The sequence below is a fragment of the Momordica charantia genome, assembly GCF_013281855.1.
Source record: "Momordica charantia cultivar OHB3-1 chromosome 8 unlocalized genomic scaffold, Mcharantia_2.0 BLBB01000008.1, whole genome shotgun sequence".
In the NCBI taxonomy this organism is placed as follows: Eukaryota; Viridiplantae; Streptophyta; class Magnoliopsida; order Cucurbitales; family Cucurbitaceae; genus Momordica; species Momordica charantia.
This window is the reverse complement of record NW_028275166.1, coordinates 34,097,726-34,124,328: the sequence shown is the minus strand read 5'-3', so window position 1 is coordinate 34,124,328 and position 26,603 is coordinate 34,097,726. Positions and strand designations below refer to the sequence as shown.

General features: G+C 33.4%; 5 protein-coding genes across 5 annotated transcripts; 3 read left to right on the top strand and 2 right to left on the bottom strand.

Annotated features, from left to right (window-relative positions):
• Positions 1-840: 840 nt before the first annotated feature.
• On the bottom strand, positions 841-5,759 carry EMB1187 (Protein kinase superfamily protein). The gene is made up of 11 exons (XM_022287545.2): positions 5,493-5,759; positions 5,135-5,226; positions 4,890-4,996; positions 3,705-3,810; positions 2,867-2,989; positions 2,663-2,754; positions 2,437-2,521; positions 1,855-1,960; positions 1,697-1,763; positions 1,251-1,343; positions 841-1,177 (listed from the first exon to the last, which is right to left on the bottom strand). The coding sequence occupies exons 1-11, from the start codon at positions 5,630-5,632 to the stop codon at positions 1,037-1,039; spliced, it is 1,152 nt and encodes a 383-aa protein (XP_022143237.1). The 5' UTR covers positions 5,633-5,759; the 3' UTR covers positions 841-1,036.
• A 4,951-nt stretch (positions 5,760-10,710) lies between these two features.
• On the top strand, positions 10,711-14,938 carry LOC111013143 (binding protein). Its single transcript, XM_022287534.2, has 8 exons — positions 10,711-10,869; positions 10,940-11,068; positions 11,553-11,668; positions 12,339-12,420; positions 13,149-13,208; positions 13,287-13,394; positions 14,166-14,211; positions 14,420-14,938. Exons 1-8 carry the CDS (start codon positions 10,795-10,797, stop codon positions 14,632-14,634), a joined length of 831 nt encoding a protein of 276 aa, XP_022143226.1. The 5' UTR covers positions 10,711-10,794; the 3' UTR covers positions 14,635-14,938.
• A 484-nt stretch (positions 14,939-15,422) lies between these two features.
• Positions 15,423-17,384, top strand: LOC111012990 (uncharacterized protein At2g34160). The gene is made up of 5 exons (XM_022287309.2): positions 15,423-15,629; positions 15,793-15,841; positions 16,570-16,632; positions 16,715-16,779; positions 17,077-17,384. Exons 1-5 carry the CDS (start codon positions 15,510-15,512, stop codon positions 17,173-17,175), a joined length of 396 nt encoding a protein of 131 aa, XP_022143001.1. The 5' UTR covers positions 15,423-15,509; the 3' UTR covers positions 17,176-17,384.
• Positions 17,385-17,635: 251 nt separating this feature from the next.
• On the bottom strand, positions 17,636-21,511 carry LOC111012983 (uncharacterized). The gene is made up of 8 exons (XM_022287293.2): positions 21,113-21,511; positions 20,002-20,114; positions 19,151-19,222; positions 19,007-19,042; positions 18,582-18,627; positions 18,366-18,453; positions 18,172-18,229; positions 17,636-17,929 (listed from the first exon to the last, which is right to left on the bottom strand). Exons 1-8 carry the CDS (start codon positions 21,189-21,191, stop codon positions 17,879-17,881), a joined length of 543 nt encoding a protein of 180 aa, XP_022142985.1. The 5' UTR covers positions 21,192-21,511; the 3' UTR covers positions 17,636-17,878.
• A 1,213-nt stretch (positions 21,512-22,724) lies between these two features.
• On the top strand, positions 22,725-24,756 carry LOC111012970 (uncharacterized). Its single transcript, XM_022287280.2, has 5 exons — positions 22,725-22,868; positions 22,988-23,108; positions 23,241-23,344; positions 24,274-24,405; positions 24,496-24,756. Exons 1-5 carry the CDS (start codon positions 22,866-22,868, stop codon positions 24,520-24,522), a joined length of 387 nt encoding a protein of 128 aa, XP_022142972.1. The 5' UTR covers positions 22,725-22,865; the 3' UTR covers positions 24,523-24,756.
• Positions 24,757-26,603: the final 1,847 nt, after the last annotated feature.

Here is a 26,603-nt window from a genome sequence, read left to right as displayed (position 1 = left end):
TCGTTATGGGAGATGATTTGAAACTTCACCAAAACTCGAATGAATTATGATAGTTCTGTATTAATTGATTGAAATGACAGTTCTCTATGGATATTAAAATTGAAATTTAAAGGAAGATCCACATAGAAATGCATGATTATGCTTTAAGAATGTGTTCGAGAGTTAAAAGGATATGAAAGTTGTGGGTCTCCTATGTCTTTTAGAGAGTGTGAATGAATGGATGGATTTAGAGGTGGCTTAGTCCTCATCCACGACATTAATTTTAGGGTTTTTTTTCCTTGTAAAAATGAGATATATTGCAAGTGGAAAAAATGGATCAAATAGAACCAGGAGACAAACATCATAAGAAATACTGCATACAATAGAATTGAGAAAGGAAAAAAAAAAACTCAATTTTGAAAATAAATCTTGAGCTGACTCTATCAGTGGCCGGGATCTAGAACAAAACTCAGATTTATTTTTTGAATTTTAGGGTTTTTCAAAGGTGTGATATTCAATGGCTGGCCAGATTTGTAGGAGTCTTGTGGCCTTAAAGCTAAACATTTAAACCTTATCATTGCAATTCATTACTGTTTTAGTACAAAAATTGACATTTTATTTACTAATTGGGACCCAATCAAACACGATGGTTTCACTTCATCCAACATCCATACTATATTCATTCTATGCTAAAATGTGAAGAGATTCAAATTAACAACCAAATTTGAAGTGAAACGAAAATTGAAGCAAAAATAAGATTTGAAATCACGTTTGGTTTCATATATTTTTATTTTGAATAATAATATTAAAAAAGGTCATTTCAAATCCATTATATTATGACTAAAGACCTGAAAACAAACAGACAACGAAACAAAGTTCACTATTATTTTCTTTAGTTTCTTTGAAGTTTATGACGAGTATCAGATTACAAAAAGAATACTTACAATAGAGATAAAACAGAACCTGTAAAGAACTTGCCTATGTGCTTATGGAATACAATCTGATTGCTCATCCTACACTGCCACCACCACCGCCCCCAGGCCGAAAATTGCATCTTCTATGCAGGTCGAGATCCCAATCCTGATCGTGCAAGGAAAGATCTTGCCAAAGAGCAAACATTTTCTTTCTGCTTTTTATATTCGCCATAACGCAGAAAGAAATAGCCAATGTAATCAAAAGTGATCGGAGACATCCTCGCCTATAAAGAAGAGTAAAATGATTAAAAAGTTTGGTCACATAGTTCATGGTTGCTGGGAATGGGAGTAAGGTACCTGTATCAGCGCCCATAAAGCCCAATACAAGTGAGAAGCTAGCATGAATGTGTTTGACTCTACGTAGAGAGTTTCGAGATCTTTTTCGGATACCTTTCAGGAAAACACGGTAATTCTGATTACTATTGAAAATTGTTACTTAAAAAGAGTACAGATAATGCAGATAGATGTTAGTGCTAACGACTTTTCTGTTGCTGGTGTGTTTCCATTCCATGTATGTTAGAAATATCATAATCATAGTTATAAGATTATCAAGCTTTATGCAGCCTAGTGCAGAGTACCAGCTCAATATAAGCAAGCATAGTGAGCCTCTAGTTTTACAATGCACTGAGAAGGACAGAGAAGAATATTTGTGGCAACAACTAAGCTGAAAGCATGATGCGTAAAATCCTAATCCTATAGTGTCTGATGCTGAGGAAATTAGATGTGTATTTCTGTCAACGCACCTCATCTGGTTTTTCAGGTTGTAAATAATGTCTGAAGAAATGATACTGTTCCATCTTGGATGGGTACCTGCTCAAGAATTGATAAATTGTAGTCAAACTGCATTGTTCCGACATTGTAGAAAGAGAATTTAAAGATGAAAAGAAGATTTAGAACCTACTGGCTGTAGTCACAGTTATAGCCTGCATATTCATTGAAGTGATTACCGATGTCATAGCCTCTGTAATTGTATGACCCGTACTCAAAATCAATGAAGTAGAGTCGTCCTGGATGTTTGTAAGATAAGCAATGAAGTCAATAGGATGAGCATCTTATTGCAACTAAATCTCACAACCAATCCTTCGTCAACATGAACAAATACTCTCTCAACCTAGTAAGAAAAGTAAATAGCTAACCAGATGACGATGAAGTCCTAATGCATGCTGTACCACGGATACTACCAACATAACTACTCCAACAGCTCCTAAGGTGTTCATTCTCAACAGTCAAAAGGCATGTTAATGTTGCTTTAACTATTTGGGAATTAGAAGATATTTTATTTAGTTGATGTTGCTTAAGGATTACTGCAAATCAAAGAACCAATCAGCATCCAGTCCCACTCGCACCTCAACACCATTTCTTACTATTCATAAAGAACCTAACATCCTTAATAATTGCAATCTAGAAGTAGGCATCCTCGTAATTCATATCATAAAGAAATGGAAAAACAACGCAAGTGGAATATGTTATTACAGTGGGTTACCTTCAGTTTCATTCAGCATTATGTTCCCAGAAAGCAGGTCATTGTGAGCAAACACTTCGGGGGCATTAAGGAGACCAGTTAGTTCCTGTTTGATTATGGCAAGTTGCATCAGTAAACAGGATTGTCTTTGTGTATGACTACAGCAGATGGTCACTCAAAAATAAATCAAAACTTCAAAGGCTAGTATACAGAGCATAAAAAAATAAATAGCTAAGGAAGAAACTACCTTAATTTCAAGTATTTCATTATGAATTTCCTTAAATGAAATTGTGTCGTATATGCTTTGTTTCCCAGTATCATCAAATTGAAGTGCAGAGGCTGAAAGTCAAGAATGAGCAACGTGAAAACCAGATCAAATGAAAGTAGAATGCTAAACTGCATGAGGAGTCCTCCGAACCAAAGAAGCTTGTTCTTGGTCAACAAAAATAACCTTTTTCGTAAAATTTGAAAATGTCGTTCCATAACTGAGGTTCTTTAGGTCCTCGAACATTTACTTGGTGGAATTTGTTGAGCTGTTTGGCAATTTCTCCAGCTATCTTTTCATTTTTGAAATCTGCAAGACCAGGCAAACTGTTAACGTAATATTTGTTATTATAGGGTTTGTAAGATATGTGCTTGATATATACGAGAACATAAGAAATTGAAAGGGAAATTGCTTTCATGATAAACACACAAGAAAGTCTATTGATGGTAAAAAATATGGGCAACTCAAGGGGTAAAAGAACTCCCAAAAAAATTGATTGCCCACACTGAATCAGGGTACAGGTCAGTTAGGTTCATGTGATATTGAACTAAACCAATTGGTCTTCTCTAATCGACCTCCAAAACAAATCAATTTTCATTTAAATTTCAATTAATGCATGATAGAGTATCCTCCAGTCAAAATTACCTTCAAGTCTGATGAACTCCCTCATTTCATAAGACAGGCTCTCACACTCTAAACTACAAATAATGACCTTGAACCCCACCCAAGGGCGGCCATTTGAATTATTAATAATGAAAAAGTTTTAAGAACCTCAAGTGAAATGGTCAAATCCCAGCCAATATACAGCAGCTATACATTAAAAACAAATTTCAAAACCAGGCCTGACTATTTAAGTCGTGGATATTATTAAATTCTGTCTCCATTGATCGGAACTACAAAGCTTTCAATGAGACCACTACTAGAATGAAGCATGACACAATGCAACAATCTTCAATACTGAAAGTTAGGATTGGATTGTCGCTAGATAATATCTAAATCAGAAAGTTTCTAAATGCTTTCTTACCCGCTGGCTCTAGCGTACGTGCATTAATAAATGACTGCACCATGCCATTACTAAAAACTCCAAGAAGCTTGGCACCAAATCCTGCCGCTGAAAGATATTTGATTGCCTAATGCAAGATTTAAAGACATTACAGAGTGAATAACATGATATAAGCAAACATCACTCACTACAAGGGAGGGAAAGCAAAGTGAAAATTAACAATTAGTAGCACCTTTTGGACAATTAAATTCAAGATATAAAAACAAAAATGCATGGTTTAAGAAATCAAACTGGAACCAAAGACAAGGAAATGGAATAACAGATAAAGAAGATAAAGATTTTAAGGGATTTAGCCGCAACGCCTACACCCTCTAAGTGAAAGTCACAAGATCCCTCACCAAGCAATTAGCCTAGCCCTCTCTGCGCCAAGAAACAGGATCTCCCTTGCAAAGCAGATAGACTCGAGTACATACAGAAAAACAACTGACATTTTCCTTAATAAATGTGAACCAATTACAGAGAACAGCTCTTCACTACTTGTATACACACATAAAACAAATCAATAGAATACTGTCTACCTTAACAGCTGTATATTTATCCGACCCAGAATACCAACAACAATTTTATTGATTAGATGAGTTCACAAAAAAAACTAATAAATAAACTACCAATATTGTATGGTTAAAGAAGTTGGATTAATACTAAGATGATAATGGTCAAAAATTGTAAAATATTCATATCTGAATTCTGCATCGACAAAGATTTATTATATGTCAAAGTTATAGTTCTTGATTATCATGTAAACATGAAGGGGGCGCAAATATAGGATAATAAGAACATTTTCCAGCATAAAATTTTTAACTTAACTATTTTGTAAAATGATTTGAACATAATAATAGAAGTGAATAGAGATCAACATAAAACTGCCAAGTACTAGAACTATGTATTCAGACTCCAGTAGCTTATCAGCCTTACAGATACCTAAGCAATAGGACCTAAACGGCTGACTTTCGATTTACAGATTGCCCGGTAAGATCATGAATGCTGATTCTGCTGGAAAATGAAACCCCATGCCCGCCAAGATAGAGAGGATAAGAGTAAAACAAAGAAGAAAAAACAACGTAACGAACACGAACTAGAACCTAACACTTGGAATACACAACCAACGGATATTTTGATATTCGATCAAAACGCGTAGCAACTCACCAGCAGTTCCCTGTCACGATTAATTACATAATCCGTGTTAGGTCCATATAGTCTGACGGTGACGGAAACGTCACTACCACTTTCCTCTTTCACCGTAACCTTGAGCACTGCGGAAGTTAGAAAAACAAATTCCTGTTACATAACATTACACCGCAAGCAACGAAGAAATCAAGAACCAGCAAGCTCGAACATAATCTTGCCTTAATCTAATCGAACGAAGAAATACATCGTAAGCGAACACTCACGTAGATTAGTGATTCCACCAGAGACGGTTTGGACAGAGAAGCGAGAATCGTCCAGCCTCGACCACTCCTTGAACAGATCTTTGCAGAGCTCGCTGCAATAAAATCAATAAAAACGATACAGAACGAAAAAAGAAACCAAACAAGCTTAAAGAATTAGCTTCAGTGGCCGCATTCCGCGAACTCCGAGAAGCTAGGAGATGTAATCATCCAAATTCGTAGAAACACGAAGCACTCCGGTTTTCTTGCTTCAAGTTCGTCGGAAAACGTAACAGAAAAAGCAGAAATTCACGAAAGATACGGCGAAAGAAAAGCCATAAACAATTCATCCGTGGAAAATCAAGGAGGAAATTGAACGAACATGATGCGAGGGGTCATGGCGGGAAGAGGGAGAGAGAGGTCGACGGAAATAGACGATGTGTGATACGTCTCGGCGGCGAGTTCTCCGTCGCCGGCTTCTTCCACGTCGCCGGAGCCATTGCAGATCTTCTTCGCTCCCATAATCTTCTCTCAATATTTTCTCAGCTATGAATCAACAAAAGTTCATTCGGAGTTTCGAACTCAAAATCGGATTGCTCGAGCCATTCTTAAATATATTAATAGAATTTATGCTCCTTCATCTACGATTCTGTATTCTCTATGAGCCTGGCGGCGATGCTCCGCCGTACGATCAAAAATGTCAATTTTAAATTATATATTCTGATAAGTTAAACTTAATTTCGTCTTATTTTCTTCAGAAAAATAAATAAATAAAGATTCGTCTTATTAAATTCGTTTTTAATAAATTTTTAATTTGGTCCTTAATGTTTTTCAAATTCTCAGTTTTACCACTGATATAAATTTTTTCAATTAGATTCCTCTGTAGAAAAAAAAATAATTAAATTTTGTAGTCAAATACATACAAAGCATCGTACCTTTGTCTTATTTTTATCTGTAGGCTTCTATGAAACAAAAAATTATTACTTTTTGCCGTATTTTTAAAATATTTATTTTAATTCATTCATTTTTAAAAATAGCTCATTTTAGTTCCTTAATTTTCATTCTTATCTTATTTATTTCTATCAATATTTTAGTGTGTCACTTCACTCACTAAATTTTTTGAAACGTAAATATAAAAATTTTTATTAATAGATTTTATCATAGGTAAAATTTGTGTTAAAATTTTGTAAATAAATACTAAATTATTCTTTTTAAAAGTAGATGAACCAAAACAAAAAGTGAAATGTCTAAAATTGAACCCGTTTGGTAGTGTTGTCGTTTCTTGTTTCTATTTCTTATTTTTTAATAAAGAAAAATAAAAGTGTACGACTTCAACCCTATATATTCAAGAATGATTAAATAATATTTTTATTTATGTTTTAGAACGAAATGGAAACAAAAACAAAAGGCAATAAACTTGTTATTATTAATTTTAAAATTTCTATAGAAGTTCGAAAATATTTCTATAAACAAATTAAAAATAAGTAAAATAAATAGTTGTTCAATTCTTAATAAAATTGAAAACTAGAAACAATTAACTCAACAACAACCCCCACGCGATCAAGATGAATTGAAGGCATAGACTCATAATACAGAGATAAAAAGAGTATTTAAACACCTTTAAAATTTTAGTTTATCAAATCTAAAATAATTTGTGAAGTTAATATCCCCGTTGAATTTTTTTTTTTTTTTTGGTTAATTTTCATGGCTAGTTATAGACATTTTTTAGCTTGACCCTTTTTAGCAAAATTACTGTCTTTTAGTATTGATTTGGAATTTTTTCAAACTAATTTAAAAACAGAGTTGTTTTAATTGGTTATACTGTGACCCATCCCACCAAGTATAAACTAACTCTATTTTCAAAATTGATGTTAAAAACTACCATATTTTTATTATTAAATTTTAAATAAATTTTTAACCGTTGAATATCATATTATATCCCGACTATTCACATAATTATAAAATATTATATCACGCTCTTGGCTCTTCAATTATTCCAAGAGAAAGTAAGACAAACTTTTAAAAGAACATTATTAGACACCAAAAAAAAGAAAATATATATTGTTTTTTCAGTGGGGAAAAAATCAATATTTCTTTGTCAGTTTTATATATTTGTATTCTGTGGTGGAAATTGGTCATCTGTGTACAATTTCAAACAATAATATTTAAATTCCTACAGCCTAAAGTTTCAAAAGTTGTTCAAAATAATCAATAAAGTCAGGTTTTTATTTCTCAAAATGTTAAAACGTTTTTTAATTTGATGGACCAAAGTGAGTAGATGAAAAGGACTTTTTTCTCCAAAAAAAAAGAACAAAGAAACTTTTTTAAAATTTCAATAAGAAAAATTATAATTTATTTGTATGTGAAACTATAATCTTCTTTCCGAGGATGATTTGATTGATTTAATTTAAAAAAAAAAATACAACTGTTTCTCCTCTTACTTTTACGACTCATGTAATCAAATTTCTCATCTATCTTATTTCTACGATTGATTAAGTAAAATTCAAAAAAATCATTTTCTATCACATATCTAACACAATAAACAAATACTTTTCAAATATATATTTCTTTTCTAGTCAACTAATTAGTTTTTCACTTCAATAGCAATGAGTAAACAAAGTTAGGGGAGAGATTGAAGAACCAAACTTTCAACTTCATGATAGTAATAAATATCTAGTCATGTTCGAACGAACTACTCTAAAAAGACGTGTAATATATACTAATACATTCTTGTGCAATCCGTGACTTAATCAGCATTTTTTTTTATTGTATCTATTGTTTAGAAAAAGTGGTTGACTTTATTAATGATACTCTTAAGATAATATCTTAACATAACAATAAAAATACCTATGAACTTTTAGTTGATTCATTCATTGAAGTATTTATATCTTATTTTATGAATACGTCAATTTCAAGCTTTATCTCTATGAGCAATTATCAAGGTACACAAGGCAAGGTACGATGTTGAAATTTATGCGACAAGATATTTAATAGGACCAATACTTATCATGATTCAATGTCTTTAGAAAATAGATAAAGTTCCCCATACTCATGAAAGCAAACATTCAAACCAATTTTTTTTGTATCATTTAAAATAATAAAATATACGAAAGGTTTGTTTAATGAGATATTTTTAAAAGTCATTACATACATAATTTCCGTAAATATAATATAATTTTCTATGAGATGGAAGGTTAAATCTGTATATTTGTAAGTATTTTTATTTACTATTTTTCCTTTCATGAGATATTTTTAAAAGTCATTACATACATAATTTCCGTAAATATAATATAATTTTCTATGAGATGGAAGGTTAAATCTGTATATTTGTAAGTATTTTTATTTACTATTTTTCCTTTCATGAGATATTTTTAAAAGTCATTACATACATAATTTTCGTAAATATAATATAATTTTCTATGAGATGGAAGGTTAAATCTGTATATTTGTAAGTATTTTTATTTACTATTTTTTCATTAAACTTGCATCGTCCAATATATCTCAGATAAAAAGAGTAACAACTTTTAGGAATCCAAGAAGACAATTATTGTCATCAACAAACGATAGGGACTATTTGGATGTTTTCCCAAATATTTCCAAGTTAAAAATACCAACCATAGATAAAGAAAATATTTTAATAGGAAAGTTTTATACTAGGGTACATTTTTGTTCTTTTCAGGGTACAATTATCAATATTAATATTAATGTTTTAATTTTGAGAATGAAGTTCAACTTCAATTGGTCATTAATGGAATCAAAGATTTACAAAAATGTATTAAAGCAAGAGATTGCATTGAAGTAACCAACATTTTAACAAATCGTGTAAGGAATGAGAATTATATAGGGTCTAGAATCGTCTAAAATGGGTGTAACATTAACCTCAAAGGAACTTTAGTAGCACATACGTTGTTAGCAAAAGTTCAATTTTTACTTTACCTTTGTAATTTATTTGTTTAGTTTATTTTTCTCACGATCAGAATCAACAAGAAGAAAAAATCGGGTAGATTATTCGATTCTATTTTCTAGAATGTCCCAACAACCCTTCAAAAAAATAAGACCAAACTAATTAGACAGTAGATTCGATCGGTATCTTAATAAGTTTATACTCAATTTAGTAAGTACGTGCTCTTTTTAATATTGGACTATGTGAATCATAAATATATTAATTTATTTGATGGGTTACCCTTTCACTTATTTTAATTTTTTGAATGTCGGATTTGATTTTGACAATAACCACTTGAGTTGAATGTAAAAATTGTTGAGAAAAGTATAAAGGAAAGAAACACATCTTTTCAATATATAACATATACCACACCTTTTTTTATTATTATTATTCGTAATATATATCACACGTTATTTAGACACGTGTGTTGTAATATGCTGTGGATGAACCGTGGCCATGTATAAAAGACAAAAAGCTCTTTACTTAAAAAAAAAAGAAAAAAAGAAAAAAAAAAAGAAACTAACTTTTTATTTTCCGAGAAAGGATACCAAAAATTGAGCCCCACATATTAAATATGTCAAATCATCAGTATCACTGTTTGATAACCCTTCCACTTTCATTTCTTGCTTTAAAATGGTTCCTTTCTTTCTTGAAACATATTTGTATTTTAAAATAAATTTTAAAAATAAAACTATTTTTAATATATTCCTAAGTAGTAAGTAGTAGAGTCAATTTGGATGCAATTCGATTATTCTCGCATACTCTCAGATTATTAAATCCTAAGTAGATGTGATTTAAACTCATAAATATAAACTACTTTTTTGTTGCAAATTTTGTCATGGATTTTAAAAAATGTTAATAAAAGCTATCTAACAGAACAAAATAACGTATTTGTAAAACTATTGTTATTAAGTTTTATTTTTAAAAATGTAAAAACAAAATAGTTATTAGACCAGCCATTAGTTATTTATTACTCGATGAATTATTATTACTATTATTAATATTTTAGTCAAACCCAACAAATTATTTTGACATTGGACATCATTAATAAACATTTTTCATTATCAAATCATTTGTTCATTTTTTAAAATCAAATGATAAATAGGACACCTACTATAAATTCTCAATATTTTAACTGAGCAGAAGAATCACTCTAAGGTCCTCGATAGTAACTCTGCGAGCGCATCAATAAATATATCAACTTCTGTTTTCACGTGTCTACTTCCTGGAAATATGTCGAGTTGAGATACTCTTTTTCCTTGCAAACCTGTAAAAAGATTTAACAATACTATATCGGTGAACTTGTTTGCACTATCCATAATCGTACTATTTGCTAGTTTAGAGTTGGAACTCAAGTTTACTTCATTTTAGTGCCTAGTTTTTGTAACTTTGATAATTGCATTTTATCCGTAAGAAGATGAGCTCTATAACTGTTGCAATTCATCCAATCAGATAAAATTATCCATTTGTAACCATTGTAAAATATTCATAAGAGCAATACTATAAGTAATTGGATCTAATATCTTACTCAAAGAATACTTCTTGTGTTAACATTATGTCACTCGGACCGACTTTGAAAAAAAAAATCATTAAACTATTTTCGCCCGGTCGATTGTAGGCTACAAAACCGGAACCTCGACCGGTTCATTCCCGGACCGACGTTGCGTTTAGAAAACGATCGACCCATGCGAGTCAAAGAACAAACCTGACGGAAGGCCGCTGCTTCACGAGGAAGACGAAGATGCTCAGGCCGCTGTTTAGAACGAGCTCTTCGAAGCCCACAGCTCTCAATTTCCTACTTCGTTTCAGTCAATATGTAATTAGTTTCTCAAATTCCATCTCTCTTCTCTTGTTTTTGTTTTTGTAATTTGTGTTGGAATCTCCAGAGGGAGCTGCACAGTAGAAATCGGAAGGCCATGGAGTTGATTGCCAAAGGATGGAGTGCTTTGAAGGAAGTCGACAGGGTTATTGATTATTGTGAGCTCAATGATCGCCGTCTCATCCCGCTTCTTCGGGTAATAGTTTTGAATTCTTTGATGTTTCTGCGTTCTCCCTCAAGGCCCATTGAGTTGGACTTGGAAGACCGTATTTAAGTGTTTGGTGTTCTTGGATTTTCCTTAGAATCATTTGTATTTATAACTTTGTGACAATTTAAAGGAGGTCTCTAGTTCAAACCAGATGTCATTTCTTTCCCAACTAATATGAATAGTCTTGTGTCGCCTGATTTCCAAACATGTAGGAAGTGTTAGGAATGGATTAAAAAGATTAGATATATCCTTTATCAACTCAATCTGAGTTGATAGCTTAAACTTTTGGATTAGTAGTAGTTAAAAAATTTAGTCTTTTGTGTTTAAACAAATAAATGTATGCCATTGTTCAGTAGCTATTGGTATGGTCTTCATTGCTTTGGTTTTGGCTACATTTTCCATGTAGACTAATTTTTTCTGTCAGTGAGATCTCTTACAATGTAGACTTTGTTTCCCTTTCATATTGTATCAGACAGCGAAGGAAAACTTTGAATTGGCTCTTGAAGTTGACAATTCGAATACCCACGCCAGATATTGGTTGTCCAAATTGCATTTGAAGTATCACGTCCCAGGGGGATGTAAAGCTATGTGAGTGAATCTTGTACTTCATTTCTTGACCGAGACGTTCTTTATTTGGGATAATTGCTCTAGTTAGTTTTGCGTTTAAAAAATTATTGCTACAATATTAGCCCCCAAGGGGCAGTCCGGTTGGTAAGGGCTTGGGATCTCTTGGGTATACTGACTTGGAGATTTTAAGTTTAAACCTTCCGGTGAAATCAATACCAAAAACTCTTGATCTCTCTTAGATCTGGACCTTGGGGTGGGTGCGGGTGCCACTAGGTATAGGGGGGAAAAGCTTCGACTTCCAATTACCAAAAGAAATTATTACTGCAATGTTTGTGAGTCAAGTGATGGGTCAGAATATGAAAGAAATGCAGTATGTGAACACTTTCCTTCTGTGTAAAAGAGAATATGCATCTGAATTATTTTTGTCCTGTGTTCTGTTTACTCTCAAGCTTATTTTTTCTAAATTCCATCAGAATTTAAAATCTTCACCATCATTTTTTTTTTTTTTTGCCAGCAAAATATTACAACATCTGCTTTCAGTTGTTCACAGAAAAGGATGAAGTAGTAGACTGATTGATTCATCTTTAAGATTTTTGGAATTTGTTTTGGACCATTGTTGCTATATCTATTACATGGTTGCTGAATTTTGTTGAGGGAAATTTTTACTCTCCTTTTCCTTTCTATCGTACAGAGGAGCTGCGTTGCTGGTTGAAGCAGCAGATATGGGTGATCCAGATGCACAATATGAACTTGGTTCTCGTTTGAGAGTCGAGGTTAGTTAAATTCCGTTTTTTTTTTTCTGTGGTTAGGTTCACACATGAATGATACCTACACATCTGAATGCTAACTCTTAGAGATATCAAGGTTTTTTTTTTTTAAAAAAAAGATAATCCAAAAGATTGAACCCAGTAGCTGGTGGCAATGTCCCCAAGCTCTCAACTAGGGGGCACTTATTATTATTTTTTTAAACGAGAAACAATTTCATTGATATATGAAATTTTTGATACAAAGGGGAGAAACAAGATCCCTATCCATGATAGTTACAAAAACCATCTCCAATTGGATACTAAAGCTTCTATGGATGCACTTTGTTCGAGCCGGTTTTTGGTCTATTTGGATGGAAACGAATCATCAGATTTTTCAAGGAAAAGAACTCCCTTTGATCCTATCTTTGAATCCATTGTCTTTTGGTGCATCTTGGCGTAAATATTTCCTTTGGGGGCACTTATAGTAAGTCATTCAAAGAACTTAAGTTGAAAGAAAATGTAATTGACCATATATAGCTTTCTAGTTCCGTTATAAATTTGTTCACACAAAAACCTTATTAGTTATCCTTATGGAGTTAGTAAAGCTCCTTGAGAGGAACTGATTACGAATAAATATTGTCTTTTGCCTGCTTCTGGTAATCATGTCAGCCAGTGAAGGATTCATTCTCTCGTGCCAGTGCCTGATTAAACATTTTTTTCTATTTATCTTACGTTGGTCAAATGTCTTGTGACAGAATAAATATGTACAGTCAGACCAACAAGCTTTCTATTATCTGGAGAAAGCTGTTGACCAGGTATGATTCCTTACTGCAGGCTCAAAGTGATCATTTTTTCAAATTATGCATCAAACCTTACCTGTTGCAATGTTTTAGCTGCATCCAGGTGCACTTTTTCTTCTGGGTGCAGTATATTTAACTGGAGACTGCGTGAAGCAAGATATTGCATCAGCATTATGGTGTTTCCATCGGGCTTCAGAGAAGGTATTACAATGTCTTCATTTAATCATGCCCTGACACGGGGTTGGAACTACAGAGTCCAGCCTGGTTCCAGGCAAGCACCAGATAGTCACCTCAAGCATCATTTTTCACAATTGCACTTGCACATGTGTCCACCCTCATCGATATATACAATTTTTCCCCTCCAGTTCATACTTTTGGCCTAGTTGCCCTTCTATTCATTCCTTTGGTTCGTAAGTGACATATTTGCCATCTGTTTTATTTCTCTCTTTTAATCTTTTTATTACATCGTTGTTAATCCTTAGCTTCTTAATTGTCTTTGCTGATAAAGATTCCACCTATATATTTCATAACACTAAACATACAAATCTGTTTTCTATTCATCCATATTCTCCCTTTTCCTCCATTTGAGACATTTAGTTAATGATAAATATGTTGTGATAAATTACTTCAAGATTTAGGGCATAGTGGTATAAATTTTTATGATTCCACTGAGAGGGAATTCATAGCATCCTAAAGTCACTTGCATAAAGTTCTCTTTTTGGACATTTGCCCCCAAGTTTCTCGAAGGGCAAATATCTAGGAATGGGCAAGATCCCCCGAGTTGAACCAGGTGAACGTGGAAAGTTTTTAGGCACAAAAAGAATTAGCTACATTTTTAGATGATTTTCCGATTAGCAGTTAGCACATTGTTGTGTGTGCATATGAGGAATGTTCTGCTGCCCAGTAGAAGATTTTTGTTCTAGACAATCTCTTCAACAGGTACAACTTCATGGCTTCTCATGTAATTTTCAGGGTCATGCTGGTGCAGCTATAGCATATGGATCTCTTCTTCTTAAAGGTAAGAATTTTTCAACGTCATTTCACAACACCATGATAAAAAGAAAGAGGAGAAGAATTGAAATTACATCGTGATTTTGATGGAAAGTTGTGGAGTTGGATTGGCAGCTGCATACATTACATGTATTCAAGTTCTCGATGATTTAGTAGATTTCTAATTCTTTTGGCTAAATTTTATAAATTCCCCACTTTATCTTTGCATGTTCTAGGTGTTGAAGTGCCCGAATCTCTAACAAAATTCAGCTTAAAGAATGGTTCTTCAACCAGAAAGGCTAGAAAAAACCCAGATGGTCCAGTAATGAGTCCAGTTGAGATGGCTAGAGAACAGTTTAATGCAGCAGCAATCACAGGGTGTGATCTTGGGCTGAAATGGTTAAATAGACTCGAAGAGGAAGAAAGGAGTTTGTCAACCGAATCCGAATGAAGGCACATTGTTTTTCTCATTGTTAGAAGCACACCAGATAGCGAAAAAGAAAAACACATTCGGCTCCTTAAAGAAGAGTTTCATTCATTTTAGTACATTAACCCTGATTAAGGATATGTAATGGCTGATTCTTTGTGTTAGCGTATATAAGTATCGGATGGATTCTGTTAATAAATATTTTCATATAAGGATGATAGCAAAGGTATTAGGAGCCGGAATAATGTGGTTGACGATTCTTCTACATCAAGAGAGAATTTATAAACAGTATTTTGAATTGGAGCAAATAGATTTCGAACTTACATTCTACAGTTGTTATGGTAGAAACCTCATCAAATAATTTGTCCTTTCACAAAGGTCACTCTAGAAATTTGGAGCTTGTTTTTCGCTCGACACACATTGGAGTTTGTTTGGTAAATAGTTGGGTAATCGATTTATCATGTAAATTGATGTTATATTGTCCACAAATTTCATAATATTGGAAGTAACTTTATTTACTCTATAAAAAAAAAGTGAAAATTTATGCGAAAACGAAAGATAAAAATAGAATATTTTAAATTTGAAAAAAGGAATGAAGGTTATAAAAATATAACTAATATGAGGTTTGAATTCGTTATAAATCAAAATCAGGAATAATTATTTAGAATGAAAAAATATTTAAAAAAAAATGGAAAAGACGGAATGGAAAGAAAAACAAAAACACAAAAGAAAAGGAGAGAAGGGTATTATTGTACTTTCACATACACGTCAAATCAAGAAATGTTATTAGACGAAGTATTCGAACCAAAGCTTATAACTCAGCCTTTGACCTCAGCAACCGAAAAACTAGGGTTTTGAGTTACAGTTTCTTAGGGTTTTTTGCGAGGTTGAGCAGCTCAATGGAAGAAATTGTGGAAGGTGTGAACTCCCTGAATTTGGGTCCCGATGGGTATAAGAAGAATCGGATTCAGGTCTCCAACACCAAGAAACCATTGTTCTTCTATGTCAATCTCGCTAAGGTTTGCTAGTTTCCAATGTTTCGAATCTTCGATTCCCTCGTTCTTCGTACCGGGTTTTGTGTAATTACTTATTGGAAAATATTTTGTTTTCCCTATGATAACTGGTTTCAGTTTAATTATAATGTCCCGTGTTTCTGACTTTTGTTTTCGGTTTTAATTGTAGAGGTACATGCAGCAGCATAATGAGGTCGAACTTTCTGCTCTTGGAATGGGTAATTTTTCTGCATTATCTTTCTGTTCTTGTTCTTTTAACACTACACCTGACTTTAAATCCTAAACCCTAGCAGAAATGGGACCGTGTAATTGTATTTGTAGTTGTATAAAATAGATTTCAGAGTCATAATTTTCATTTGATTTGGAGTCTGCCTTACCTGGCTAGTGCCGAGTTTTGGGATGGTCAGTAAATGAAGTGAAGTAATAGTGTGGATACTTATCTATTTTTAATACGCTCTTAATGGTAGCTTATATATATTCAACCTTCGCCTGAGCAATGGGCAATTCGTTTGTTTCCTTTCTCGTTGCCATTTGACTCTTTCCAATCCTCCATGAATCTGACGACCTTAGTAATTCTCACCTCTACAACCTGGGTGCTATGCCACACTATGTGGATTAACTTCATTGCAAAGTGAATTAATATTTTTGGATGCTGACTGAGAACTTCAGTTCTATTGGAACTAGATAGGCTATGGAATAGAGAATGTTTTGGAAAAGCTTGCAAGATAGTTTCTAATATTATCTTTGTTAATGTCAAGTTTTTGGATGACTAACGTTTGAAAACAAGGCTAACTGGCCGGGCTTTAACAACTTTTGTTTAAGATTTTTGTGGCATTATTCACATTTGATTTTTGGTGCATAAATGAGACTTGCTCTTCAATTTTGTTCATTCGCTGTAACATATTATCCCAGACTCACGGATATGTGTACTTGCAACGTTTTGCAGCAATTGCCACTGTTGTTACTGTTGCCGAAATTTTGAAAAACAATGGATTGGTTGTTGAGAAGAGTAAGGCTTCTGGCTTTTTTCACTTTCAGAAACAAACACTGTTTACTTTTGTTCCTTATAGTGACTTGCATCAAATTTACAGAGATTGCAACTTCAACTGTTGATATCAAGGATGACTCAAGAGGTCGACCTGTCCAAAAGGCCAAGGTAAAGATTACCCTAAAAATAAGATCCTTAATAAGTAAATACTTGATGTATGCAAACTGCGGCATTTACAGGAGAGAGAGTTAAGCCGTGAGCCTTCTTAGTATGTAGGTTCCTTTTTCATTCGGGCATCAAAATAAGTCCAAAGCTAGTCTGCATGTTTTAGTTGGATGGTCTATATTTCCTCTTTATGTTTATTTTTAGTTAGTGTTCCTCTATCACCATTGAACTCAATAAATTATGATATTTTATTTTTCCAAGACCACCTTGAATAATTACTGTAACCTTTGGCCTCAACAGATTGAGATATTGCTGGGTAAAACCGAAAACTTTGACGAATTGATGGCAGCTGCTGCTGAGGAAAGGGGGGACACAGGCGATACTGATGAGCAGAGTTAAAGATGAAATACATTTGATGTATCTTGTCTTTTAGTTACAATTTTTGTTTGTGATGAACCGAATTTTCCATTAATTATTCGTAGCTCTCTAGGTACTCGAGGAGTCGAGGCACTAATTTTCATAGTGAGTTTGTTCATAATTTCATTTTAGGGATCTTCATAATTTATTTGGAGTTTTTCCATATAGAAAGCCATTATTTTTTATTCTGATATTTTGTCTTCCAAGCATTTGTTTTTATTTTCCTTTTGATGAAATTTATTTAACTATATATCCTTGCCCAGATATTAAGGATAGAATATCGAGATTTCAATTATATTGAAATGTAAACATATTAGTATTGAACAAGTTTAGAGAGTAGATTCATCAACATTCAACTGAAATATTTGTATGACATATGGTAATATTGTCAATGGATATAATGTAGCCAAGTTTGTAAGAAAGATCGGACGTGACCAAGTGATTGAATGTTGAATACTCTCTGTATTCCATTTCCACAGCATCAAATAAATAATTTCTTACAATAAAAAAAAATGGGCAGAAAAAAAAATAAAAACTTTAAATTAAAAGTTCAGAGATTTATGATGGGTATAAATTAAATACTCTGTGACCAAGTGATTGAATGTTGAATACTATGTGCATCCTCTCGTAACTCTTCCTATGCTTTATAATGGTTATAAATTAAAAGTTCAGAGATTCTTATTCCTTAATCCTTGGAAGTTAAGATCAGCAATCCTAATGCACCAATCAGTATGTACTGCAATAATAACAAAACAGAGAGTCAGTAAAGAACAAACATTCAAAATTCAAATCCAAAATTTTAGTGCATCATCTTAAAAGTAAACTCTCTTTATTTGGGAAGGAAAAGAAATGAAAAACTGAGAACCATATGCACTCCTAGTTAGTCCTTTAGCTATTCTATTCTGATTCTATATCATCAAATCTTTGCTAGTAAAAATATATTTGCACTAAACTTCTAAATTTCTAAAAATTTCAAACCTTGATTATAGGCTTTTCTGTCATGATAATTGTTGCCCAACCGATATATGGTAAGAAACTGCAGCAAAAAAAAAAACAAAAATATTAAGCTAGAGGTTGCCCTTGTTTGTATCTTTCTAAACAACTGGTACAAATGGAGAATTCTAATTCATGGGATAATATTGACTCGTTTTGTCCAGTTCTTGCAAACTTACCCAACAGCTTTCCCCATGATGTGTTGTCTTTCCAACCAAAGCTGATCCTCAGCATACAGCTGAATGTCATCAAAATGATTATTGTCACCTGAAAATTAGCACACGAGAAACAGTTGAAGCAAATCGTCAAACATTCAGCAAAATCACTTTATTTTAATGGAAAACCATATCCTCCCCTCACAGGTTCTTTGCAGCCACAATTTAAAGTTCAAATACCTTTTGTAAGTATGTAAACTTCTCCTGTATCTCTCCTCTCATGAACCTACCAAGAATAACATTCGATGTAAAACAAGTTGTAGTTACGTCTCACACAACATTGTTGCCAAGAAGTTTAAAAAAAAAATTAACATTTTTCTCTCTTTCATAGTTCAATTTATTTCTCTCTTTCCTAGGTAGGTGGTCACCATGGTTTGAACTCATTCCCTCTAAGTCCTTTGCTATTTATATTGGCCTTAGTTGACCACTTGAGCCATCCCATGATGGTTCTCAACGATTTCATAATTCTAAAATATGGTTGTGTTGGACAAAGACAAACCATATAGTTAAAAACAAATTGCTTTAATGAAACATATGATCTATAAACAAATTGACTGCACTCTAAAGTGTAGCTTAGAGAGAGAAATTCTGCCAAGAAACCTAACCTCGATTACACGATGGACAATTGGAATATCGCGTCCCTAGCAAATGTTACAATGCATATCAGTAGACAATTCACAAACTAGCTATAAACAATGTAGAAATGTACCACATCAGTATCAGTACATGAAAGATGAGAGCAAACTTACCTTGATGTTATACACGACAATCTCCCCTGCACGAATTGGATCATTATTCATGTGGAGGAAAAGAACGTCACCCTACACCAGATAAAACACATATAAGAAAGCTAAATACCAAAATTCAACTTCAACATAAGCTTTCCACATCAGAGCATAGCCACTGATGTATCATCATATATGCTAGTACAGCGAGGTACATTGTGACATAATCAAGTCAAAAGCTAGAATCTGATGTTTAAGAACCATAGTTCATGACAAGTCCTCCACTAAATCCTGGGCACCCAAAGCTAGATCCAAGAGATGATAAGAGTTTTAAGGTAATAAGTTTTCGACCTAAGACTTTATCCATAATTTTAATGACCTGGTTTCCACAATTTCTCTTAGATCAGCCTTATAATTAAAAGGTACTTACAAGTCCCTTCCAGCATATTGATGAAATTCCATATGCTGATTAAATCAAAAGAGAGTTAAAAAGTAATATGATCGTTCAGCAGATACACAACGACTAAACTTTCTAGTTTATAAGCTTACAACTGCATGAATTAGCATGCATTAATTTCTCAAAACCAAAACATCCACAGCCTATATGACCTCCAATTCACAATGTAAACACCAAGAACTAAGGACGGCTTCGATATCATTTGAAAATTTTATTTTCTAAGCATTCCAAAATCCAAATAACCAAAATCGGTTGGATATCACAGTTCAAAATTCAGATTTGTCATCCATTAAGTTCAATCCAAGCTAATATCAAATGCATCGTTAAAAGTTAGAATCAAGCTACTTAAATAATATTTTATATGAAAGCTACTTAAATAATGAATTGGCAATTTAAATATCTTATAGGATAAGCTCACCCTTGCAAAACCAGGTTCCATACTTTCAGAGAGCACAACCACCACAGGTGACTCACTGCTAGCCCAGCACATCAATCCTTTCCAAATCATCAATGCAGATGTAACGATCAAACCTGATGCATTGCGATATTTGTCTTAAAGCAAATAAAAGGCGAAAAATAAATGCAAAAGTGGGATATCAGGACCAAGAAGTTGGAATATAAATATTAAGGCCACATCTAAATCTTCTTCTCCCTTCCTATGTATGTGTTCCTCTTTTGGAGGGTTCTATAGGTATAGATCATATTAAGAATTTAATCCTTGAATTTGGAGGGTCTATAGGTATAGATCAAATTAAGAATTTAATCCTTGAATTTTATCAAACTTTGATGGTCGTGACTTTTTTAATTCTAAAATTTAAAAGTTTCAGTTGCATTGTAATTCTATATAGTCATCCCTATCGGCACTGTCAATTAAATGATAACAGGCCTATACATTGGATATAATACATACGTCGACTGATTTGGTGCAGTGTGGACATAGATGACTGGAGAAAGTAGATAATTGGACAAAATAAAATAGCACCCGCAACCTACCCCCTTTTAAGTCGATCTATTTTATAGATTGCTTTATTTTTGTCTAATTGATTATGTATCTGCTCGTTGTGCCAAATCGTCAAATATTGGTCCGAAATTCATATCATATCATCAAGTTCCCGTTATCCTTTACTTAATGGTGCTAACACGATTATATAATATCACAATCTACAATTTGGATACGAACTTGTAACTTTTTGAAGTTTAGAAACTAAATAGGCCAAAACTTATGAACTAAATTTGTAATAGAATCGCTGCAACTGTTGCAAGGCGAGGGGAAAGGACATAATAATAAGAATTAAAGTGTCTAAAGAGAAAGGAGCTGAAGACGCTGAACATTTGCAGAGGAACATTGCCTTAAAGAAGAAAAAGAAGTATAACATTGCCTACGAAATAGCATCCATAAACAGTGTTAAAAAAGAGAGAAAAAAAAAATACCAACTCGATTCAGCAAGAATATGAAAAGTTTTCCCACAGCATATTCATTTGATATATGACAAAATTTGAACGAAATGTCAAAGATTCAATTTACGTACCAAAAGTGACGATCTGAGATAGAGCCTGTCTGGTTTTAATGGATTTGAAAGACTCGACGGTCTCCCCAATCCAACCCATGTTTGCTTCTCTGTTTCTCTGTGTGGTTTTGAGAGCTATGAAGTGGGGTTTAGCGATCAATGGAAATGGAATTGGGTTCTCTAAAAATGACTGAAAATTTCTCGCTATTCAATAGACATGGAAACTGGGTTCCCTAAATGACTGAAAATTTCTCGCTAATCAATGGAAATGGAATTGGGTTCCCTAAAAATTACTAGAAATTTCTCGCTATTCAATGGAAATGGAAATGGGCTCCCTAAAAATGACTGAAACGTTTCTCGCTATTCAATGGAACTGCTGGAAAATGGGGTTTTATTTTGATGAAGTTCTCAAAACTCTCACTTCTCACGGGTCTACTCACAGCGGTCCGAGTTAGCATGGCTCCTCGATTTTAATTGGTTCCGATGATCAAGCTGGGCCCACCTCATGGACAGCAAATTTCTTTTCTTTACTCATTATTACACTAAAAACAAAGGAATTACCATTTTTTTTTCTAAATTGTCTCTTTTTTACTTTATTTAAAATTTGTTAGTCGAATAGTGCTCAATATAATTGTTAAAATTGAATAAATGAGTTGTAATATATGGTTTTTTTTTTTAAGGATTGTTGGAGGATATTCATCGTCTGCCCCGTGTAGACATTTTGGAGGTATTTTTTATTACGACAAGTAATAATTATCATCAAGTTTCTCTAATTCGATATATGTCATTCAAGTTGAGCTATTAATTAAGCTTATCCAATTAATGTACTTGAAGATATCCACATGGGTGTCCACGATGCACCACTCCGATAACACGCCGCGTTTCACGGGTGGTTGGATGACTGTTTTGCTATTGTCTAAAGCCCTATCGAAGATTATTCCTATAAATACGGATGTCTACCTCTTTTACAAGGTACACGAATCCATTTATGTTTAATGCTTATATCAGATTGTGACTGACTTGCTTGCCAGATTGCTAACATTGTCTTGCAGGTTCCACAAGAGAGTGAGAGAGATCATCCCAGGTGTTCCAATCTATGTGGATTCCAAGCTTGGTCAATTTATGGATAAAACAAGCATAGTTATAATTTGTGATTTAAAACTATACAAATTGAGATGGTATTTTCAATGTTTAAACATCCACGTTGCTCTACTTAATTTAAATATTAGGTAATGTTGAATTTAATTCTTCATCAGAAATGACGAGGTAGATCTGTAAATAGCGTCTAAAATATATTCGTGGGTTAAAAATAATATTTAAAATATCATTCAATCTTAATGATACTATTAAATTTTTAGTTGAAAATTTTCAATACCACGAAGATAACATCAAAACTTCTAGAAGGCGAAATTAAAAAGTATCATAAATTTCAAACCCAATTAGAAGTCCCCAAACCTAAAATTTAATTCACACTTTAATTTATAAAATAAAGTTGACATAAAATGAAAAAAAAATACAATTATCTTCGGCTGGAGTGGGTTCAAAAAGTTGGGATCATGATCCAAGCCCATTGGTTGGACCGGGCTTGCTTTTTAGGTATATCGGCCTCGGCCCATTAATAGTTCCGGGCCGAGGTTGGATGACCTCGATTCTTCTCCATATCTTCCATATACATATATCGTAGAGAATTTAGCAGTAGTTCTTAAACCCTAAATTTTTTCCTTCAAATTTTGCTGCCATTGCATTAAACCCTAATTTTCCTCTTCGATCCAAAATGGTACTGTATCTTCGTTACGCATGCGCGTAGGAGATTGATTTGTTTGAAAACTTGTTCTGATTTCGGTTTCATTCTTTTGCATGATTTTTTATGGTTGCTGCGTTTTTTTTTTCTGGCAGACAGGAGAGGCGGTGAATCCCAAAGCCTATCCTTTGGCCGATTCGCAGCTTACGATTACCATACTTGATCTTGTTCAGCAAGCTGCTAACTACAAGCAGCTCAAGAAGGGTGCGAATGAAGGTATTCGGTTTGTCGTGTGTTGGTGTCTCTCATTTGAAGAAAGTTTTTGTTTTTGAAAAAGAACTGACTGTGGTTTTTGTATGGTGTTTTTTATTTCCTTTGGCTAATAGTCATCTATTGATGGAATTTCAGCCACTAAGACGCTGAATAGAGGGATTTCTGAGTTTGTAGTGATGGCTGCGGACACTGAGCCGCTTGAGATTCTTCTTCATCTTCCCTTGCTGGCTGAGGATAAGGTAAAACCTTTTTTTTTTTTTTGTAACTGTGGATTGAAAATCGTGGTTTTTTGCTGTTACTTGTTAAGACGAAGAGTTCGGCCAATGAAAGAATGAGCATGTTTAAGGATTCCAATATCTCCCCTGCCTTTTATTTTACTCTTTTTATTGACTTGCGAAATATTGGTGCTCCATATTTTAAAAAAATGTTAGGATTTAGCTTTTATTTAGACGTAATAGTTAGAAGCACTTTCTCTTTTTGTTCCTTTCTTAAGGATGCTTTGATGCATTGTTCTATGCAGCTTTAGTTATCGCTTTAGCTTTAAATGCATTCCATGTTTTTTTTTAAATGAAAATCTAATATGATTAGGAATAATTGGAATAAATTAGTAGAAGGGCTTCCAAATTATCGTTATTTATTTTAGCATATAAGAGGATTAAGTCGAAGTGGTAGCTGACAAGCTCTCATAATGGTCTCATAATCTCATATTGCCGTGCTTATTGACTATTTTTAAGATAGAGTAAAGCCACAATATCAGTTATGTTCCTTCATTCTTTCTCTCTGGTTAATTCAAGGCACCGTTCCCTATATTTCAAATTTTCTATTTGCCTTATTTTTCAGTTATACGTTTCTTCAGATGCTTGATCCTACAATGTAGAAAATGAAATTTTCCCTTTAACCTTGCCATGGAGTCTCATTTTGGATAGAGTTAGACGAACCAGGTGGCGATTCTTGAATTATATCTTTTGTTTATAACAGTAATTGGGGGAAAGTGTTTCTTTCTTCCATGTTTTATAGGCAGATATTTGATCATATACAGTCCTTATAAGAACCTTGTACTAGGAAGATTTCCTTTCCGGCCTTCAGTATTATTATGTCGTGTCTGTGAAATAATAATCGGTGCTTAATGCTCAGTGATATATAATCTTTTTTATTTTCAAATATCCAGAATGTCCCCTATGTATTTGTCCCTTCAAAGCAAGCTCTTGGCCGAGCATGTGGGGTCACGAGACCGGTAATTGCATGTTCTGTAACAACAAACGAGGGTAGCCAATTGAAATCCCAGATACAGCAACTGAAGGTAATTACCACCACCTCTTACTTATGTTGTATTATCTTTGTAAAGTACATATCTCCTCTCTTGATACAGTGTCTTTCCTTCTAAATACAGGATGCCATTGAGAAGCTGTTGATCTGAAATGTTATTCTATATGGCATTCGGTATGATGGGCTTCTTTGATCGTCATGGTCGCTGTTCTAGAGGCTTTGACTGAAGTTGTTGTGCAATTAGGAAAAGTGTCTTGGTATTAACCTATATATTGAGCTTTTTTTTCCCATTTTGTTTCCATTTAGAGTGGGACAAAACACTCGTACAATTTTAATGACAGTTTAAGCTAATATTACCACCGCTATCCTTGTGAGTTTGAGTTTACTGTTGAAGATGTTCATGGTTCGTGAAGCATGGCTTGGTCATAACATCTCTTTTCTTTTTTGCACCATAATTGATGAAATACTATAGATGTGAAAAGAAAGTTCAATGATCGACTAGTCACACATCATGAAAAAAGATCACTAGCTCACTTACGACTAAAGAACCTTCTACTCTCTACTCATTTATGTTAATAGGATTTATTATGTTTTAAACAGTAGATATCTCCATTCAGATAAATCAATAATCTTGCACTAGATACATATTTTCATCAGTATCTTCTATTTGGGATGTAAGATAGGTTCAATCTAGTTGTTTTGACAGGAGGTGGGTTATGAACCTCTAACCCTTTGTGGTTGGGGATATATTCATGTCTTTAACTAGTTGAGCTGGCAGGTGTGACTTATATATTGGTGTTGACATGAATGTATGGTAAGGTATAACTTATGCTTGAAAAATATTATGTGGAAGCTGGTTCATGCTATCAAATTTTGGTTTCTTTCATCACTTCATAATTTAACTCTTGAAAATTTTGGACATAGAAGAATTCATTCTGCGGTTGAATCAATGAAATTAAAGGGAAGCCTTAGCTGGACTGAAATTTTAGTGGAAACTGAAAGGCAAACAAGGGAATTAAGAAGTGTCCCTGATTTGATTGTCTGGTTATGGACTTTTATCCAATTCTTTCACGTTAGATGTTGCTCCAATGACATGAAACTGTACAACGTTTCCTTTTTTTCTGGTCTGATGATAATGGAGAAAGTGCAGAGCACATTCAAAAGATAAAATATTACACTGCTAGCTAAAATATGGCCTTTTAGCTGGATTTTTTTTTTTTGTCTGTAGCTTTTCACTTCTTCAAATAATTGCGAATTAGATTTATATTACTCTAGTTTTTCTTTCCCCCATCTTTTGAGTAATTTTTGGGTCGAAGCTTACTACCAGTTTTGCGTCAAATTTCCAACATGAAATTGCATACGGGAACTTGGTCAGAGGTGAGAAAATTAAGTTTTTACGTAAGGGGGTGAAAATTTGACATCAATCAAGAAAAAATATAGAAGAATATATTTTTAGTTGTACTCCGTAATTTTTAGTTCAACACGTGAGATGGAGATTTGAATCCCATCTTATGCCCTAACTAGAGATCATAACCTTAATTAAATTTTAATGGAACTGACTGTAGTTTATAATAGGTCTCACAAGTACCAACTCAATTTTAAATTGGAGTAAAAAAACCATGAAAAATGGATAATGATTTTTTCTTATCTATCAATTCAATATATGTCCCAAAAAAGCTCTTCATTAATCTAGAATCAATCAAAGGAAGAAATTACCATACCATTTTTCTAATGCACATTGTCTGGTAGCCAGAAAGACAAGTTCTTCAACATCCAAATCTCCACTCCTTTGTGAGAAATTATATTTTCACAAGATAGGGTTCAAAAAAACATCAGCAGTTTAAATTTATGAATTTGTCTTAAAGAAATTGAGCTCTTTGTTTGGGAAGGGATCCTAATCCAAGTAACATGTTGTGTTTGGAAATAATTCCAACATTCACATGACCCTACATATTTCTCATCATAGAAAGTTCCACCTGTATCCATATTTATCTCCTCAGATATAAAGCTTTTTAGGCGTATAACAATAAATGATAAAAATATCTTCAATATGCAATATAGTATTTGAAAACACAGATTTTAGAAACCTAGGTTTCCCAACCCCAAGTTTCATAAACACAACTGTTATTAAAACAATGAACGAAACGTCCCCTTGATGACAAGCTAACTCGAGATTACGCTGTTTTGACTTAAACCACAGAGACTAAATATAAGCATTTTCTAAACCTAGTG